The sequence below is a fragment of the Arachis ipaensis genome, chromosome B04 (assembly GCF_000816755.2).
Source record: "Arachis ipaensis cultivar K30076 chromosome B04, Araip1.1, whole genome shotgun sequence".
NCBI classification, from domain to species: domain Eukaryota; kingdom Viridiplantae; phylum Streptophyta; class Magnoliopsida; order Fabales; family Fabaceae; genus Arachis; species Arachis ipaensis.
In genome coordinates, this window is record NC_029788.2 from 119,608,861 (window position 1) to 119,623,900 (window position 15,040).

The 15,040-nt window shown below is 35.9% G+C and overlaps 1 protein-coding gene across 7 annotated transcripts in view; it reads right to left on the reverse strand.

Annotated features, from left to right (window-relative positions):
• LOC107635031 overlaps nt 1-15,040 on the reverse strand; it is a 32,456-nt gene that overhangs the window by 510 nt on the left and 16,906 nt on the right. For 2 of the 7 annotated variants that reach the window (XM_021121807.1, XM_021121806.1), the window contains exon 6: nt 9,315-14,419. In XM_021121807.1, coding sequence (XP_020977466.1) covers nt 11,846-13,285 — 1,440 coding nt within the window. In that variant the 5' untranslated portion in view covers nt 13,286-14,419 and the 3' untranslated portion in view covers nt 9,315-11,845. Of the gene's footprint in view, nt 1-4,442; nt 4,499-8,994; nt 9,202-9,314; nt 14,420-15,040 lie in introns of those variants that run through there. The other 5 variants (XR_002361810.1, XR_002361811.1, XR_002361813.1 and 2 more) reach the window with 5 other exon arrangements.

Genomic DNA, 15,040 nt, shown 5'->3' on the forward strand with positions numbered 1-15,040 from the left:
TAATGAGTTCTTTAATTTTTTTATATAATAATATTTAAATATAACATGAATATATCGCTTTAAAAATATTTTTATAATATATTATTGAGATTTGTCTTTTATTATATTATTTTAAATAAGAAAAACAAAAAGAAATAAAAGAAAAAAAAGCTGGTGATAAATGTTAAATAGATCTCTATAATTAAAAATAATTTTTTTCTCATTCTTTTTTAAATTTTGTTTCTTTACTTTTGTTTATCTACTTATTTATAATATATTAAAGGTGAAACTAAATATTGTTACCTTGAAAAACTAACACATAATATAAGTAAAAAATATTGCACATACATCTTAATAATAAAGTTGACATATTTGTTTCATTCAATATTTTCTTCGGCCATCTTTAATTTACTAATATTAAGATCCTTTTCGTTTCATTTACTTTTCTTACTAATATTATTACAGTGATACTTACTTGAGCAATTAAATTTAGTTTATACTAATATTAAAATTGTCCTATTTATTGTTTTATTCATTTAAAGAAAATATATTTTTTTAACTCATTTTACATTCAATTAATTAAATTAAAAATATATTTTGTGACAATTCCAGTTAATATATCATATTTATTTTTTTTTTCCAATAAAACAAATTAATAACACTTATCTTACTTGTAGAATATCATTTTCTATTAAGCAATTTTTTTTATTAAACAAATATGTAAACTCATTTTTTATAAAAGAATAGAAATCTTACAACAAAATCATCAGCTTAACTCACCCAATGATACAATTTTAATATATATCTACTCAAACTAGTTTGAAGCTATTTTGGATAAAAAAGACATTTTCAAATTAAATAAATTGTCCAAAAAATATAACGGTTGCATATTCACCATACACTTTCTTTGTGAATGTCCACAAATTTTTTTTTTCTTAAATCTACACTATTTGTATTTTTTTTATACTAAATCTGATTGGTTACAAACAATAAAATAGTCATATTTCAAACAGTACACTGGAATAAGTGAAAAGCTTCCTTTATTATAATTATTCTTTTCTTTTCTTGTGTGGTTTTAAGAATTGAGATTCCTACCAAACAATTTTTTATTGATTTCTTTTTGTTCATAGTATCAAACACTTTGATTATTTATACAGTAGTTAAAAAAATCAAATCAAGAATTAATTACAAAATTGTTTATCCAAGTATGCTTTTAAATAATTAAATATTATAAATGCTTTTTTATTGTACTCGATATTGTGTAAAAAATAAAAAAAAAAGGCAATCTACCTAATTAAATAAACTGTGTGAATCGTTTACCTGAATACACAAAACAGAAATTTCTTACGTGCATGTGCAATTTCAATTTTATGTAAACCGTGGGAGCTAACCACGGTTTCTAGTTTCTACATAAACCGTTGGAGGCTTGACGAACGGATTTCTCGCGCGATCTAGAATTTTCACAAATAAATTTCCGTTGTAAGTATAGCTTCTAGACCGACAAGAATTCCTTTCGTACAAAAGTTTTGGTTGTCACAAGTAACAAAACCCAATAAAATTTATAACCGAAGTATTTAAACCTCGGGTCGTCTTCTCAAGGAATTGCAGGGAAGTATGACTTATTATTGGTTATAGAAAACAGTATAATTTTTGGGTTTTTAAAATAAGGAACAGGTAATTTAAATGACGAGAAAAAATAAATTAATAATCAATAAAATCTCTTGGTAAGGTATGAGAAATTGAAGTCCTATCCTAGTTATCCTTATCAGGTGTGATGAGAATTGGATTCTGCTCCCACTTTAGTTAACCCTTGCTAGACAAAGGAAAGTCAAGTGGACTAATTAATTTAATCCTCAAGTCCTAGTCAACTCCTATGGAAAGACTAGAGTTATTGGTATACAAATTAATCAGCAAAGAATTTCAATTTCAATCAACAGCTGAGTTTGATAACTCAAGTATTACTAATTAATCAACCAAAGCCAAAAGGGAAGAAAATCTACTCAAATGAAAATAATTTGGATAAATCGAAAACATCAATAACATAAATAGAATAAAATGATCTCATATCTGAAATACCTCAATTTATATTAATTAAGAAAATCCTAACATGAATGGTTCATAAATCAAATTGAAAAGATAAATAACAATTAAAGTAATAGAATAAATAAAAGTAGAAAATAAATTAAAGGAACATTGAACATGTGATTGAAGAATTAACCATAAACTGAAAGGAATCCTAATTCTAAAAATCTAAATCCTAAATCCTAAGAGAGAGGAGAGAGCCTCTCTCTTTAAAACTACATCTAATCCTAAAATTGTGAATATTAAAGCTTGATTTTTGAATAAATGGATTCCCCCACTTTATAGCCTCTAATCTCTGTTTTTTGGGCCAAAAACTAGATAAAAAATACGTACAAGTCGCTGCAATGTCACGCAGAAGCGTCGTCCACGCGTTTGCGCGGATTGCATTTTTGCTAGGTCACGCGTCCGCGTGTTCGCGTCGCCTAGCTTCAGGGCAGCTATGGCAAATTACATATCGTTGCGAAGCGCCAGACGTTAGCTTTCCAACGCAACTGAAACCGCGTCATTTGGATCTTTGTAGCTCAAGTTATAACCATTTGAGTGCGAAGAGGTCAGGGCTGACAGCTTTGCAGTTCCTTCAGCTTCTTGTATTCCTTCCACTTTTGCATGCTTCCTTTTCATCTTCTAAGCCATTCCTGCCCTGTAAACTCTGAAATCACTTAACACACATATCATGGCATCGAATGGTAATAAGAGAGGATTAAACATAGTGAAATTTAAGAGCACGAAGCATATTTTCAATTATAGCACAAAATCAAGAAGGAAATTATAAAACCATACATTTTGTATGGATAAGTGTATGAAAGATTGATAAAATCCACTCAATTGAGCACAAGATAAACCATAAAATAGTAGTTTATTAACCTCCCCACACTTAAACATTAGCATGTCCTCATGCTAAGCTCAAGAGAAGCTATAAGAGAGTGAAGAGGAATGGTATGATGTATGAAATGCAACCTATCTATATGAATACAACTACATGCAAAATGTTTCTTCCTACTTGGTGAAAAGTAAATAAATCTTTCAAGAACAAATATGAAATGGATTTCACTAATTCAAATCATAAAAATGAAGTACAAATAGACTTGTAGAAGAAAATAGCTCATGAAAGCCGGGAACAAAGAATTGAGTATCGAACCCTCACTGGAAGTGTATACATTCTAATCACTCATGTGTTTAAGGTTCGATTCTCTCAATTCTCTACTAACCTTGCTTTCTAAGGCTTGCTCTTCATCTAACAATCAACATAAATTCAATGCACAGATACACATATCAAGAGGTCTTTTAAGGGTTGTAATGGGGTTAGGGTCAAGGTAGGATTGTATTTGGTCAAGTGGACTAAAATCTGAATCCTTAATTAACTTAAACTTTCCACCTAAATTTAGACAATCCATGTAATTATAATACCACATCTAACTATCCATTAACCATGTTTACCACATATTCATGCATCCCGATTTGAGTACAGTACATATGCATTGCTTTCACCATTTATTTTGGGGCATTTTGTCCTCTTTTACTTAGTTGCTCTTTTTCTTTTATTTTTCTCTCTTTTTTTTTCAATGCATATGATTAAGGTATTGAATGCATGAACATATTCTCAACATTCTTTCACACTTTCAGAAAATTCTAACATACTCAATTCTCAAACCAAATGTTTCCAAACCCAATTTTTCCATACTTAATTCATGAGCACTCTCACTAGTCTAAGCTAACCAAGAATTCAAATTAAGGACATTATTGTTTTTCACTTAGAGTTAATGATGTGCTAAAGTAAAGAATAAAGGGATATAATAGGCTCAACATTGGTTTGCAAAAGATAATGAAAGGGTAAGGCCATATGGGTATGTAAGCTCAGTGAAACAAATGCCTCAATCATGTAAGTGCATGCATACATTAAACAATGGAAATATAGAATCAAGCAAGACAAAGATCACAATTTTAGAGAGAAAAACACACTAAAAATAAAATATTGGTTGATAAAATGCAACCAATTCAAACCGGCTCAAAATCTCACTGGTTTTGTGTGTTCGAGCTCAAAACCATGTTCCAAAATAATATTTCTTCAAACAAGTTCAATAAAATTTTTAATTCAAATTAGTGAAATGATATAAAAAGTTTCTTGAAAAAGAAAATATCACTTTAACCAAATGGTGGTAAAATATGCACAAAAAATCAAATAAATATGCAATCAAACATGCAAATGCAATAATGAACAAACAAATAAAGTAAAATGTTGGTGTTGGGAAGAAAATAACTAACCCATGGAGATCAGTATCGACTTTCCCACACTTAAAGATTGTACCGTCCTCGGTGCATTCAGAGATGTACAAGTGGACGGGTTGCTCCAACTGACACTTTTCTTCAAGAATTGTGCAGATGGACTTGTTTGTCTCCCCATTTAGAAGCTTTCCCTTTCCATTCTTTGGTGGCCAGCCTGAAAGAAGAAGAAAAATAAGAAAAAGTAACTCAGAAATAAAGATAAGAAAATAAATAAAGTCTGGGTGGGTTAATGCCAAATAATGAGGGTCTCGATTACATGGTAACTACAACATGCAAGTGAGAAAACAATAGAAGAAGCACATGACAAATCAAGAGTGCAAAAATTTGCAACAATGGGGAAGAGAGTGTGGGTAATGCAAGAAAATATAAATTCATGTCAATGCAAAAGGGGATACGTGTATCATAAAAGATTGGCATTGACAGATAAATAATATTACCCAATTAGAATAAAATAAGTCATGAAGCACCAGAGTAATGTAAAAAAAATATGCAACAGTTGAAAAAGGAAATTTAACACCAATGAAAAAATAATAAACTTAGAAGATAAAAATATGTATAAAATTAAAATGCAGTGAATGAAAGTATGCAAATGCAATAGGAAAAATAGAATGAAAGAGAATAATGATGAGAAGTTAAAGAGATGAAGAAGAAGTAAGTAAGAAAGAAAGAAGAAAGAAGAAAAGATAGAAAAAATTAGGATTAGAAAAGAAAAGATAAGATAATTAGCGATGATCTGGTTAAGTTGTGCGGCGCAGGCGACGTGGACGCGTGGGTCACGCGATCGCGTGGCCTGATTTGTGCTATTGGCGTGAGTGCAGCCGTGCGTTCGCGCAACTCTCTGTTTTAAATGCATTTTTCCAAAAATCTGGGTGACGCGATCGCGTGAATGGCCAAATTCTGAAAAACGATGCAGACGCGTGGGGCACGCGTTCGCGTGGTAGGGCTTGTGCTTCTAGCATGGTTCCAGCCCCACTCCATCACAACTTACTGCCATACACCCATTTACGTCGATTTTACAGGGCCACGCGTTCGCGTGGGAGGCTATTTTTCCAAATGACGCAGACGCGTCATTGACGCGGTCGCGTGGGCATATTTGTGCCTAAGGCACGCCTCCAGCCACGCTTTCGCGTGACTTTCTGTTCAATTCTCTTTTCTTCCTAACGCAACTATGACGCGAACGCGTCAGCGACGCTTACGCGTCGCGTGCGTTTTTTTTATGCAAAATGCAGAATGCAGTATGTAAATGCTAATGCAAACATTATGAACGACACTAATAAAATTAAAATAAAATAAACTAGGAATAAAAAGGAAAGAATATACCATGGTGGGTTGTCTCCCACCTAGCACTTTTAGTTAAAGTCCATAAGTTGGACATTTGGTGAGCTCCTTGTCATGGTGGCTTATGCTTGAACTCATCCAGGAATCTTCACCAATGTTTGCAATTCCAATAGTCTCCGGGATCCCAAATTAGGCGCATACAGCCTTCAAGCAAGTCGAAGCAAGTGACAAGGCCCCAAGAGTGTTGATTGCTAGACTGAATTCTGGGGTCCCAAACCTTGCTTTTGCACCCGTCTTCTTGTTGATCATCATGATTCCATCCGGGTAGCAAGCAATTTGAATTCCCACTAAAGCGGCCAACCAACTTCCTAGACCCATTCAGTTGAGCTTTACACCAACCTTTGCATTTAAACTTTCAGCTTTCCACCATATTGAATCTTGCATGACGACTCCTACCACTAACCTTCTCCCTCTTACTCTTAAAGCCACAAAGAGCTCTGAGTTGCCCATCTGTCTCAAGTGAGCTAATTAAGCTTAGAGATGAAAGATTTACCCACTTGAATGAAGGAATGGATGGTGATGGTTTTGGGGGAGAAGTCTCTAGCAACTTTGGTAAGGTGATTTCCAACTCTATTCTCTTGGGCTCTTCTTTGACAACTTCCACCTCTTTGCAAGCTTCTTCAATATCAACCTCTTCCTCTTGGTAGCTTTCTTCCAATTTGATCTCTTCTTCATTGTTCACCAAGGGCATGGAAGGTTGTGCTTCTTCTTTAATTTCCATGTCAAGTCCAATAGGAGAGGATTCAATTGTAGATAAGAATTCATCAATGATTGAATCCATCTCTTGATCAACCTCTTCAAAGTCTTCAACCATGATATGCATTGGAGGTTAGACACCCTCCTCAACATCAATTTCAAACGTCTTTGAAGGAGGCTCTATAACTTGACTTTCCCATGGAGGTTCAGCATCTCCTAAGTCTTCAACCACTTATTCCTCTTCAATAATTATAGCTTCCTCCACTTGTTCCAGTACAAAGTCATGCTTTGTACTGTCCACTGGAGTTTCTAGCATCTCCTTCATGCTACGTTCTTCATTAGATTGTCCACATGAAGCCATGGAGGTTTCTTGAGTGTCCGAATGTCGGGAAGGTAATCGATTTATTGCTTGATTCAATTGGTGAAGGGTTGCATGAAATTTATTCACTGTTTTCTTGAGACGCTCCTTAACGGATTCCTGAGTTGATGGATATGGACATGGTGTATATTGAGGTGGTGGTTCTTGGGAGTAATTGGGTTGGTATTGGGGTTGCTCCATGTATGGTTCATACGGTTCATAGGATGGTTGGTATGGTGGATATGGGTTAGGGTCATATGGAGGTGAATGGTGGAAAGGGACTTGTGAATTTGGTGGTTCAAAGGTGTGTTGGGGAGGTGGTTCATAAGCATATGATGGGGCTTGTTGGTAACTACAAGGGGGTCCACCATATTTATCGTCTTGGTACGCTCCTTGAAATGGCTCTTGACCATAGTATACTCGTGGAGGTTGGTTGTCACGAAAGGGTCCACCATAACTATTGTCTTGGCATGTATTGTGGAATGGTCGTGGTCCATGGTATCTGAGAGGGTGTTGTTGCCTAAAGGGTTTATCAGATCCTCGTGGCTCCTTCCATCTGTGATTGTTTCGACCTTGATGCATGTTCCTATTATAGTTTCCATTCCTTTCAACAATATTAGAACCAAACTCAAAGCGACGTGGGTGAGAACTCATAATAACTAAAAAAATTAAAAACAAAAACAAATAAACAAGCAAAGAAAAATAAAATAAATAAGAGAAAAGGTTTGAAAAGGATTTGATTTTAAGATTAGAAAAGATAAGATAAGTTAGGTAAGAGAAGATAATTTTTTAAATTAAAAGGTTTTGAAATTTAAATTTTTGAATTTGAAAATTAAATTTTGAATTTTAAATTTTGAAATTTGAATTTTTTAAAAAGTCAACAATATAAGATAGAGGTTTGAAAAAGATTTAAATTTTGAAAAGGTTTGATTTTTAAAATTTTAAATTTAAATTTTGAATTTTGAATTTTGAATTTTGAAATTTAAAACTAAGATAAGATAAGATAAAAAATTTTAAAATAAAAATCTGAATTTTTTTTTCGAAAAAATCAATTTAAAAGTAAATATTTACAATAACCAATAATAAGGCACACGTTTGCAATTTCCGGGCAACAGCGCCGTTTTGACGATCAGATTTCTCGCGCGATCTAGAATTTTCACAAATAAATTCCCGTTGTAAGTATAGCTTCTAGACCGACAAGAATTCCTTTCGTACAAAAGTTTTGGTTGTCACAAGTAACAAAACTCAATAAAATTTATAACCGAAGTATTTAAACCTCGGGTCGTCTTCTCAAGGATTGCAGGGAAGTATGACTTATTATTGGTTATAGAAAACAGTATAATTTTTGGATTTTTAAAATAAGGAACAGGTAATTTAAATGACGAGAAAAATAAATTAATAATCAATAAAATCTCTTGGCAAGATATGAGAAATTGAAGTCATATCCTAATTATCCTTATCAAGTGTAATGCGAATTGGATTCTGCTCCCACTTTAGTTAACCCTTGCTAGACAAAGGAAAGTCAAGTGGACTAATTAATTTGATCCTCAAGTCCTAGTCAACTCCTATGGAAAGACTAGAGTTATTGGTATACAAATTAATCAGCAAAGAATTCCAATTTCAATCAACAGCTGAGTTTGATAACTCAAGTGTTACTAATTAATCAACCAAAGCCAAAAGGGAAGAAAATCTACTCGAATGAAAATAATTTGGATAAATCGAAAACATCAATAACATAAATAGAATAAAACGATATCATATCTGAAATATCTCAATTTATATTAATTAAGAAAATCCTAACATGAATGGTTCATAAACCAAATTGAAAAGATAAATAACAATTAAAGTAATAGAATAAATAAAAGTAGAAAATAAATTAAAGGAAAATTGAACCTGTGATTGAAGAATTAACCATAAACTGAAAGGAATCCTAATTCTAAAAATCTAAATCCTAAATCCTAAGAGAGAGGAGAGAGCCTCTCCCTCTAAAACTACATCTAATCCTAAAATTGTGTATATTAAAGCTTGATTTTTGAATGAATGGATTCCCCCACTTTATAGCCTCTAATATGTATTTTCTGGACCGAAAACTGGATCAAAAATAGCCCAGAAATCGTCCTCAGTGATTTCTGGTACGTACAGGTCGCTGCAAAGTCACGCAGAAGTATCGTCCACGCGTTTGCGCGGATTGCATTTTTGCCAGGTCATGCGTCCGCGTGATCCACGCGTTCACGTCGCCTGGCTTCAGAGCAGATATGGTAAATTATATATCGTTGTGAAGCCCCGGATGTTAGCTTTCCAACGCAACTGAAACCGCGTCATTTGGATCTTTGTAGCTCAAGTTATGACTGTTTGAGTGCAAAGAGGTCAGGGCTGACAGCTTTGTAATTCCTTCAACGTCTTGTATTCCTTCCACTTTTGCATGCTTCCTTTTCATCTTCTAAGTCATTCCTACTCTGTAAACTCTGAAATCACTTAACACACATATCATGGCATCGAATGGTAATAAGAGAGGATTAAACATAGTGAAATTTAAGAGCACGAAGTATGTTTTCAATCATAGCACAAAATCAAGAAGGAAATTATAAAACCATGCATTTTGTATGGATAAGTGTATGAAAGATTGATAAAATCCACTCAATTGAGCACAAGATAAACCATAAAATAGTGGTTTATCAAGGCTACGAAGGTTTATGGTTGGAAGAGATTTGGCATAATCTGTGGCTACCTACCACGGATTATGAAGGAAAAAAACTTCGGCATAAACCGTGGTTGCTTCCCACGGTTTATGAAGAGGAGGCCTTGAACGTAAACCTTCCTTGGTTTCCACAGTTTACATGCTAAGTAGTATAAATACATAATCTGTTGATGGTCATGACGGATCATTTGTGCTGAAACAAAAATTGAAAGAGCTTGGGGGTTGAGAGAGTTTCAGGGAGAGGTTTGGAAGGTTTTGGTGAGATTTGAGTCGTGGAGCCATGGAGGACGAAGCTCGCTTGTATCGACTAAATAGCGTTGTTCACGTGGCTGGATACATCGACGAAGAGGTTAGTTATTATTATTATTATTATTATTATTATTATTATTATTATTATTATTATTATTATTTTTATTTTAATTTGTTATTATGACTTCATAGTAGCAGTAGTAGTTGTATCATTATTACTATTATAATGTTTGTTACTATTATGATAATGATAGTTATTATTACTACTTTTATTTTGTGCTAGAATTGGGAGGTGTTAGCATTATAATTATTGTTATTGTTAGTAGAATTATTTCTGTTGGTATTGTTGTTATTCCTATTGTTTCGTTGTTGTTATTACTATTTATTAGAGGAAATAGAAAACCAAAGTCGGTATCTAATAATTTTTTCTACACTATGTTTGATGTTATTAGTATTGGTCGTATGTTGAGGGATTTTGTTACCCACATTTTGCAGCCTACTAGGGTTATTAGCGGCATTAGGAGACAGCAGAATATGCCTTTACACGACCGGATTATACCGTATCTGGAGACCGCCGGCTTGTATCATTTGGCTAGGCTGAACAATCACTGGTTCTGGATTGATGAGCCTCTACTTAGCGCATTTATTGAGCGGTGGCGTCCTGAGACCCACACCTTTCATATGCCATTTGGGGAGTGCACTATCACTTTGCAAGATGTGGCATATCAGCTAGGTTTGCCGATCGATGGGGAGCCCGTCAGTGGGTGCCTGACTGAGTTTGAGAATCTGATGGAAAACGGAAGACCGGCATGGGTGTGATTTCACGAGTTGTTTGGGGAGTTACCTCTGCAGAGTAAAGTCAAGCAGATGACAGTGTGCTACACATGGTTCCATGAGAGGTTCCGGGTTCTCCCAGCAGATGCTAGTGAGGAGACCGTGCGTATATACGCGCGTGCCTATATTCTGATGTTGTTGTCCTCTCAGCTGTTTGCGGACAAGAACGCAAACCGGGTCCACCTTTGCTGGTTTCCTTATTTGGCATCGTTGGACGAGTTGGGCAGATATAGCTGGAGCTCGGCGGCACTGGCGTGGTTGTATAGATGTCTTTGTCGTGGGACAAACAGAAACGTTAACTTGGCCGGGCCACTACAGCTTCTACAGTCTTGGATTTTCTGAAGGTTTCCCACTTTGAGGCCTAGTGGGTTTGATGGATTCGGGTTTCCGCTTGCATCCAGGTACGGTTTAATATTTTCGGTTCATACACCTCGTGAACATATGACGCCCAATTTAGGCGCGAGTAGGCACAACATGCAATGAAGTGACAACATGGATAATGGAGAGCCTGAAAGTGGCCACAATCGCAGGTGTGATCCTTAAGAGAAACTCTGTAGCTCCTTAGCGAGAAGTTCCCGGTCGGTGTTGTCTCAGCCATCGTGTACTCTGATTGGTGCCTATCATATAAAGTCACGGTGAAGCACCTTGAGTCTCTTATGTTCCGATCAATAGCCTTGACCAACGCCTAACAAAATTCATGTCCAGATCCAAGTTGTGCCTCTGCTGTCTGTCCGCGGAACACGAATAGCTCAGCAAGCCTCCCGTAAGTGGACTTAACCAACGATGTGACCGGGAGGTTACGAGTTCCCTTTAACATGGAGTTCACACATTCACTAATGCTGGTTGTCATGTGCTCGAACCGTCTACCACTATCCTAGTGTTGCGTCCATTTTTCGTATTCCATCCGGTTGGCCCGGTCACACATTGCCGGATTCTCAGTCCGCATGATGTCAAACCAGTAATAAAACTCTGCTTCTATTTTTGCGTAGGCAGCATTGACCAACATCCTTCTTGCATCTTTACCTTTGAAGGTAAGCACAAAATTCACAGCCACATGACGAATACAGTATGCTCGAAAAGCACGTAGAGGCAGCGATCCAGTCTCAGGGGCCTCAAGTGTAGCCTTGATGTCATTATGCCTGTCAAAGATAACAAGGAGACCTTCTTGTGGCGTCACATGCGATCGTAGGTTGGATAAGAAGAATGCCCATGACTCTGCATTTTCACCCTCTACAAGGGCGAAGGCTATTAGGAGGATGTTCGAGTTCCCATCATGTGCTATCGCCAGCAGCAGCGTGCCTCCATACTTGCCATACAAATGGGTACCGTCAATACTCACGGTGCTTGCAATGCCGGAATGCCTCAATGCAGGGTGGAAATGTCCAGAAAAGTCGATGAAAGTACACGGTTGACTCATCAACCTCACCCCCAAGTTGAACAGGAGAGGTCTTCAACACATTAATTGTCCTAGGCATGGTCGACTGTACCCCTAGCATCCAACGTGGCAACTCCGCGTACGACTCTTCCCAATCTCCATAGATTTGTGCCACTGCCTTCTGTTTGACCATCCAAACCTTCCTATAACTAGGCCTGAAATCGTAATCGACTTCTGTAGCTTGTTGCAAGACCTTTACCGTAACCGCAGCATCTGCCCTAACCAAGGGAAGAATCCTCGCACAGATAACGTGGTAATCCAGCTGACAGTGATCACTAGAAATGGAGGTTGCCAAGCAAGTGTATGGCTCGTTGTACCTCCTAACCTCCCAAGTGCCCTTTTGTGCATGTAGCGCTACGCGAATCAACCAAATACAACCCTTCCCAAACTCTTTGCATTTACCATGATACTTCAGATGATCTGATTCGATGACTCTGTACCGAACACCTCGACGGATGCTGTAGTCCTTCACACTCAAAACAGCCTCATTTTTATTCTGGAATGATTGCCCAATCTGAAATTCTGTAGAAGAGCCCCCAACTGTAGGACCACCGTCTGCCTGTTGACCCAGAGCCTCCAAGTTAAGAGTGGAGAAGTGTGGAGGGTACTGCTGAGTGCCAGAACTTGAATGCCCATGCTGTGTATGTGGATTGGCACCTGTGCCATCATCGCTGTCCCCAACGATATCTACAGGCTCCTGGTCAGAGTCGTCGTCACACATTGCATTCTCTACTCGGTCCGGTTCTCCAAAGCCTTCCATATCATGAATCAAGCCACCACCGGTGCCCACCTCATATGCCTGCTCATAAACCCCTGGATTCTCCAAAGGTACAGAACCAACAACCTCTGTTCGATCCAACTCAGCCACGAATGAAGGGGATGCGACCAGCGGAACAGATGGTCTAACCACAGGCATCGAACTAGACGCACCTCCCGCGGCAGTCGAGCTATGAACTGGAGCTGATGCCCCAGAACTATCGACACCAACCTCCAACTTCGCGAACAACTCGTGTATTCTGACCTTCGAAAAACTCCTAACACAATGAAATAGAACCCTAATATCTTCATCAGCCGCTAGCACAAAGGTATCATACTTAACACCGGTCGAGACAACTGCGATGGGAATCTTGTAGAATGGCTTCTTCACCCACTTGCTACCAAATACCCCAAGCTTCTGCAAGATGCTGTTCTTCAAATCTGACAAAGTGCTTGATGAACTGATGAAAACACTCAGTGGTTCTCTGTCAGTGAACTTCACACCATATTTTTTGCTTTTTTGGATTTTTCCAAAGCAATGCACTAAGACAAGAAAACTCTCTTCCTCACTTGCCATTGTGACAATAATCTCTTCACCAGCTTGAATCTCATTCACATATATATAAAAATTCTCTCCTCATAAACCGTTGCAGCTAACAAAGGTTTATGCCTACTCAAACTCCTTCATAAACTGTTGTTGCTTACGACGTTTTATGTGCATTTGCCTCCCTTAGTAAACCGTGGTAGCTTGCCACGGTTTATGAAGAATTCCATTCACAAGTAAACCGTGCCTAGTAGCCACGGTTTATGTATTAAATTGAAACCGTGGTTGGCTCCCACGGTTTACATAAACATAAAAATGCACATGTACGTAACAAGTTTCTGTTGTGTGTATATAGGTAAAGGATTCACTCAATTTATTTAATTAGGTAAATTGCCCTAAAAAAAAGGTTGATAAACACTAATAAATTAAAGAGTTCTGCTACGGAACCAATTAGGGTCCAGCCAACTTCTGCCAACTCTCTAATAAACTGGATCTTGAAGCCTGTCTTAACAAAGGTAAGTTGATATATATAGATGTTTCTTTTGCTAAGCATTATGATGTTTCTTTTTCATACTAAATAGATCTTTTTTAACGTATTTTTCGAATTTTTTATATTACAGATGTAGAAAAAGAAGATTTTTATAATTTTTAATTAGGTTTACTTAATCAATTTTTAATTATTAAAATTTTAATTTAAAAATTTATAATTAATTATTAATAATTATAATTAATTGAGTTGTTTAATTCTTGGCTGATTACACACTTAGTTACCTATACTTTTCCTAAATTAAAATATATATGCACTAGGTAAATGGTGATGTAATGTTTGATCATAGTCATAGGTATTTACTATTAATGAAATAAATTAAGAAAAATTCAATCCGCGCATGAGTGGACAATTGGATAAAAGACAAAACAAATTACTAAGAGTTAGCAATTTGAGGCAACATAAAATGCAGTAATAGATGCAACCCTAACTTAAATTGAGACAAACTTTAACTCAGAGAAAGGAAAATAAAAAAAAGGGTTAAAAAAGTTCATCAAAAAAGGAGATTAAAAAAATTAAAAAAAAAAAGAAAAAAAAAAAGAAAGTTAGATTACCTGTGGTCCAAGGAAGCCACCAGTTAAGGTCTTTCTGGAACAGTATACTCTTGCTCAATACTATACCTGGCACCAAATTGTTACTCATTTTTATTATTTCATATTTAACTAGAGAATGAGCCCGCGGGATGCACAAAAATAAATAAATTGAACTTAATGATACAATAATTTATAATTATTTTTTAGCAAAACTAAATTAAAAAAAGAATGCTTTGTCATAATAACATATGAATGCTCCTATCTTAGAACCAAATTTGCATTCATGAAAATACTAGTTAAAATTAACTATTTAAACAATGTCACGTGTCACCATAAAATCTTACAGTATCGTAAAATGAAAACTCACTAATGTGCTTTTCATTCCTTACTGAATGTACTATTCCTATACTTGGTAGGAAAAAAAAAAAGAAATTACACTAAAAATCTGCATTGATAAATGCAACACACTGGTTCATTATGCCTTTTTACTCTGGAAATATACACATCATTTTCATTATCATGTTGCCTCATGCATATGGAAGGAAAAAAACGCGTGTGAGTGTGTGACCCTTGTAATGATGACATTAACAATTTATAAATGAATACATATATGAGAAATCAGCATATTTAGTTAATAACTTTTATTCAAATATCAAAACATATACATATAATCTGGTCAGACAAATTCGCGAATTCTCTATATGGTAA